This window comes from Rhinopithecus roxellana, chromosome 13 (assembly GCF_007565055.1).
Source record: "Rhinopithecus roxellana isolate Shanxi Qingling chromosome 13, ASM756505v1, whole genome shotgun sequence".
Lineage (NCBI taxonomy): Eukaryota > Metazoa > Chordata > Mammalia > Primates > Cercopithecidae > Rhinopithecus > Rhinopithecus roxellana.
Window position 1 is genome coordinate 79,564,191 of NC_044561.1, and position 5,432 is coordinate 79,569,622.

Consider the following 5,432-nt stretch of genomic DNA (forward strand, 5'->3'; position numbering starts at 1 on the left):
CTGAGGGGATGGAGTGGGTAGGAGGGGGGTGTGGGTTTAGAAGGGGTGGGGGAAGAGGGGCCAGAAGTGGAGTTAGAAGAGGGGAAAGAAGAGGATAGGAGGGACAGGGACAGGGAGAGGCCAGGGGTGGGTAGGAAGGGAAGACAGAGGAGTGGTGGAATGAGGGAGGGGCGATGAAGAAGGGCGGAGCTTGGGGGCGAAGTGGGAGCAAGGACAGGAGTGGAGGAGGGAAAGGAGGGGCGGGGGAGGCGGTGTCTGGGGGTTGAAAGGGGAAACGTATAGAGGAGAAGGAGCTTGAAGAGGGGAAGCATGGAGGGGCCTGAAGTGGGGAGGTTGGAATGGTCTGGGATGGATGGGGAAGAATGGGGAGGATAGGAGGGGCAGGGGAGGCTGGGAGGAAGACAATAGGAGGGAGAGGGGAGGGGAGGGGATGGATAGGGAGGGACAGGGAGGCTGAGGGGACAGGCGAGGAGCAGATGGAGAGGGGAGGCCGGGAGGGGAGGAAAGGGGATGGATGGGGAGGGAAGGGGATCCATGGGGAGGGCCACGGAGGCCAGGATGGCAGGGGAGGCAGGGAGGGGAGGAGATTGATAGGGAGGGACCGGGAGGCGGGGAGAGGTAGGGGAGGCGGGAAGGGAGAGGGGAAGCGGGAGGGACTAGGCGTTCCGGAAAAGGAAGCGCAGGGCGCGAGGGGCGGGGAAGGCCAGAAGGGATAAAAGCGCAGCCGCTGGCCCCGCAGCGCTCACGGCCTCGGGATCGCACTGGGTCCTCAGTAAGTCAAGCCTCTCGCCTGCGCCCCACTCCCCGTGTCCCGCGTCCTAGCCGACAATGGCAGGGCCTCTGCGCGCCCCGCTGCTCCTGCTGGCCATCCTGGCCGTGGCTCTGGCCGTGAACCCCGCGGCCGGAGCGAGTCCCGGGAAGCCGCCGCGCCTCGTGGGAGGCCCCATGGACGCCAGCGTGGAGGAGGAGGGTGTACGGCGTGCCCTGGACTTTGCTGTCAGCGAGTACAACAAAGCCAGCAACGACATGTACCACAGCCGCGCGCTGCAGGTGGTGCGCGCCCGCAAGCAGGTGCGTGCCGCCCCCCGCAGGATCCCGAGCCCTGGCCCCGCCGCCCCAGCCCGCCCCGCGCCGCTCCCGGACCCCGCGCTGCTCCTTCTCCCCGGCACCTGGGCTTCTCGCCCAGACCCTGTTCCCGGTCTTCGCTGTCACCCTGGAGCCCTTGGCGGGCGTGTCCGGGAATGCCCCGAGTCTGGTCTGGCTTGGAACCTCAAGGACACGCCAAGTCCGCGCCTGGCGCCTGAGATCTGCTTCCAGGCGCCAGCTCGAGCGGCGCCGCAGCGCGGGGGCAGGCACAGGACGTCCCACCCAACTCTGTCCAGGCCTCCTGGGACGCGGGGCTCCGGGTGCGCTGCTGAATATGCAGGAGAAGGAAAAAACAGAGCCCCTCATCTGGCTGCCTCCTTGTTCTTCCGCCAAATAATTTTTAAACACTTTAGTTTAACTTTTTATTCTCACATAATTTCTGACTTACAGAGCAGCTGCAGAAATAGTACAGGGCATCCCTGTAGGTCTTTCACCCAGATCCCTCAGATGTTAGCACGGATGTTAACATTGTGCCGTTTGTCCCCCCAGCTCGCTTTCCGAATGTGAATATGGGTGTGTGTGTGTGTCCTGTATATGCATTTTTTTGCCTGAATCTTTTGAGAGTGAACACTTCAGTGTGTTTTCCTTAAAACAAGGGCAGTATCTCACATAACCACGATTCCATTTTGAAAATCAGCACTGACACATTCATGGTCTAATGCTCAGACTCATTCAACTTTCCCTGACTGCTGAGGGGCTTCACGCCCTAGGACGCTCCCGGGCCATGAGTACATGAGTTCAGCCCTGTCCTGTCCCCTCTGCCTCTTTTCACCTGCAGCAGCCGCTGGGTCTGTACCATGACAGTGCCATTTCCCAGGATCCAGCAGGTGTGGGTGGAGACTGTGCTGACTCTGGGTGGGCTTAGTGCTGGTCAGGATGAGATCCAGGCCATGAGGCTCGTCCTTCTCCCAGAGTCCTCTCCACAGAGGCCACACCTGGGCCTGGCTCCTTGTCCTGCAGAGCCCTGCTTCCCTTCCCAAGTCACACCCCTGGGCACAGCCCCCTAGGACTGGGGACCTTCACCCTCAGGCCGGCTGACCACCCCCTACAGCCCAGGGCAGCTGAGTTCCTGCTGGGGTGGAGCATGCCTGACCCTGCTTCTACCAGCTGATGCAGCGTTAGACCTCAGCCAGATGAGGACAGCAGCCACCCAGCAGAGCAGAGTAGGGGGTCAGATCAGGAGGGAGCTTCAGTAGGGCTACCAGGTCCAGCTTGACCTGCATCCCATGGCAGAGCAACAAACAGTGACACAGACTTTAGAGCTCCTCCACCTTTCTCTTGGAAATTCAGAGGAGTCCAGACCAGCCCCGTTTATCCTCCTGCAGCCGTCAGCTGGGGCCCTCTCCCTGCACAGGAGGGGCACTCTCTGGTGTAGGGTCCCCGCTGGCCTGCACCCCTCTCTCACTGGGAGTGAAACATGGGGCATTGTAGATCATTGGACCCTGGAACCTATTTTACAGAGCAGCAGACTGACACCAGAGGGATCACAGGACTTGCATGTGGTTTTACAGGACTTGTGTGTGGCTTCACAGGGCAAAGTCTAGCACCCTGGTCCCAGGGTCCCTCATCCCATGCTTCTCCACAGTTCTACCAGTCATGTCTGGGGGTGGCACTGTACAGGGAAAGCATTCAGTTCTCTTCTGAAGTTGCAACCGTAAGACTCACTTTAGAAATACTGCCTCCAAAATCACACCTGGAATGGAGGCATGTGGGAAGCAGTTTATTGGCCTAAAACATCAATGTATGTGAGCATCTCATCTCCTATTGATAAATGAGGGAAAATACCTCTGGGTTAAATGAGAGGAATGAGATGCTCTGTGGACTGAATGCCAGGAACTGGAAGTTTGCTGAAATTTCATCATCACATGAGAGCCTTCCTAGAATAGATCCAGTGTCCCTGCCCCCTGGGTCATAGGTAGCAGAATTCAGTTAATCCTTGGCATTGGCCTAGAGAAAACAAGTTACCAGGGAGGCCTGGGGCATGGTATCCCTGCCAGCTGGCAGGAGGAGGTGGCTTGTGTGCCTTGCAAGTGACAGTGTGGGTAGCTCATGAAGGTAGGCTTGAAGCCCCAGGCAAGCCCAGTGACCCAGTCACAGTGAAGTGCCTGTGTGTGTAAGAAACTGACAGAGCATGCCGTCCCTGCCTCCTGCTCTTTCACATGTGTAGATCGTAGCTGGGGTGAACTACTTCTTGGACGTGGAGTTGGGCCGAACCACATGTACCAAGACCCAGCCCAACTTGGACAACTGCCCCTTCCATGACCAGCCACATCTGAAGAGGGTATGTGCCTCATGTGGGTCCAGGGCCAGTCATACACTGCAGAGGGGTGCGTGTGTGTGTGTGTGATGTACATGTTCTGGAGGGTATGTGTGCGTGTGCCTGAGTGTGTGTACATATGGAGATGCACGTGTGTTTCCATTATAGGTTTGTGTGGGGAGGTCATATGAGTGTGTGCTAGTGGGTGTGTGCATGTGTTGGGGAGGTGTAGGGGTCTATGCATGGATGTGTGTGGGTGTGTGAGTGCGCATGCGTGTGCACATATGTGTGGGGGGTCTGTGCGCATACATGCTGTATGAGGAAGTGCCTGCACTGTATGTGTGCATGTGGGTAGATAGAGGTGTGAGGGAGTATGTGGATTCACGCATAGATCCGTGTGGGTGAGGGTTGGGGTGAGTTCATGTGGAGGCCTGTGTGTGTGTAGATGGGGCAGTGTGGAGAGGGCTGATGAATCTGATTTGCTAAGAGGGCGTTAGCTTGGGAATGGGGGTACTGGGAGCCCCACCCTGTGTACTTTGGAGTGTTGCCTGCTGGACTGTAGGAAGCAGCTGCAGGGTTGGGTGCTGCGCAGGGAGAAGGGGCTCTGTCTAACTCCAGCCTCAGGCACCTGCCCGCAGCCACAGCCACGCTGAGCAGATTAGAGGGTACTAGAGGCCTGTTAGCAGCCAAACCCTCAGACCTGCCCCAGCTCACCCAACACCAGCTTCTCCAAGGACCCAGGATTTCTTGTAGCATCTTTGCTCAGGGGAGAGTCACATGCTCTTTGTTATCTCCTCACCACCCCAAGCACTATGAGTTGCAATTTCCAGTTCCCTGGTTTCTTCCCTCTGGCCCCTCTTAGCGCTGACCTGGGTGCTGGAGGTGGTAGGAGCTGGGGGCAGTGAGCTGCCTCCCCCTGCTCTGCACCCTTAGGGCTCCCGAGGCCTTGCACAGGCTGCTCCTCATAGGGCTGTGCTGGGGCAGGAATCCTGCAGGCTGAGGTGGGTGCCACCTGGTGGAGCTGGAGCCCTGGGAGAGGGATGGAGCAGTCACTGCCCAGTCCAGCAGTGCTCTGGGATCAGCAGGGGTGGGTGGAGGGGTAGGTAAGGGCCAGTGTTTCACTTCCATCCTTCACTCCCACTCTGATGTCCTGTGCCTGGGCATCTTCCGCTTTGAACTGTAACCCATACTGATTGTCCCCTCTGTTTTCTTTCACAGAAAGCATTCTGCTCTTTCCAGATCTACACTGTGCCTTGGCAGGGCACGATGACCTTGTCGAAATCCACCTGTCAGGATGCCTAGGAGTCTATACCAGGCTGGCCTGTGCCTATCACCTCTTATGCACACCTTCCACCCCCTGTATTCCCACCCCTGGACTGGTGGCCCCCGGCCTGGGGAAGGTCTCCCCATGTGCCTGCGCCAGGAGACAGAAAAGGCAGCAGGCGGCCTTTGTTACTCAGCAGGGGGCTCCGCCCGCCCTCCTTCCTTCTTGCTTCTCACAGCCCCAGTGTGTGGTGCATATACCCCACCTCCTGCAATAAAACAGTAGCATCGGCTCCCTCTGAGTTCTGGGCTGTCTGGGGATGTGCACACAGGCAGGGTTTCCACAGTTCCTTTATGAAGCCTCCTCATCCTGCTGGTGTGGAGATCAGAGGAGTATCTGGGAGCTGACGCAGCCACAACAAGGCTGTCAGGGGAGCTGCTGCTATAGGAGACGTGAATCTCAGAGCAAGGAGAGAGCAGCCAGGGGCTAGGAACCCAGGCATTCAGCCACAGCAGCCCCTGGTGAGGGGTTCAGGGAGAGCAGGGTGCCCAGGCTGCTGCCCCCAGAAGCTGGGCTGGTGCTTTGGTCTGAGCTGGTCAGACCAGGAGGAGGGGGCTGGCTGTGTCCACAGGCAGAGGCCAGGCCTCGGTAGAGCTCGCCAGGCCGTAGGTTCCATCTGTGCTTGCAGAGTTGAGCAGACTCCAGGGACTGAGCTGCTCTCATCAAATCCCCTAGACACTAAATAGGTAGTGATCGATGTGTGTT

General features: G+C 58.4%; 1 protein-coding gene across 1 annotated transcript; it reads left to right on the forward strand.

Moving 5' to 3' along the window:
• Nucleotides 1-640: 640 nt before the first annotated feature.
• On the forward strand, nt 641-4,959 carry CST3 (cystatin C). The gene is made up of 3 exons (XM_010382998.2): nt 641-1,071; nt 3,314-3,427; nt 4,622-4,959. The coding sequence occupies exons 1-3, from the start codon at nt 829-831 to the stop codon at nt 4,703-4,705; spliced, it is 441 nt and encodes a 146-aa protein (XP_010381300.2). The 5' UTR covers nt 641-828; the 3' UTR covers nt 4,706-4,959.
• The last annotated feature ends 473 nt before the right edge of the window (nt 4,960-5,432 follow it).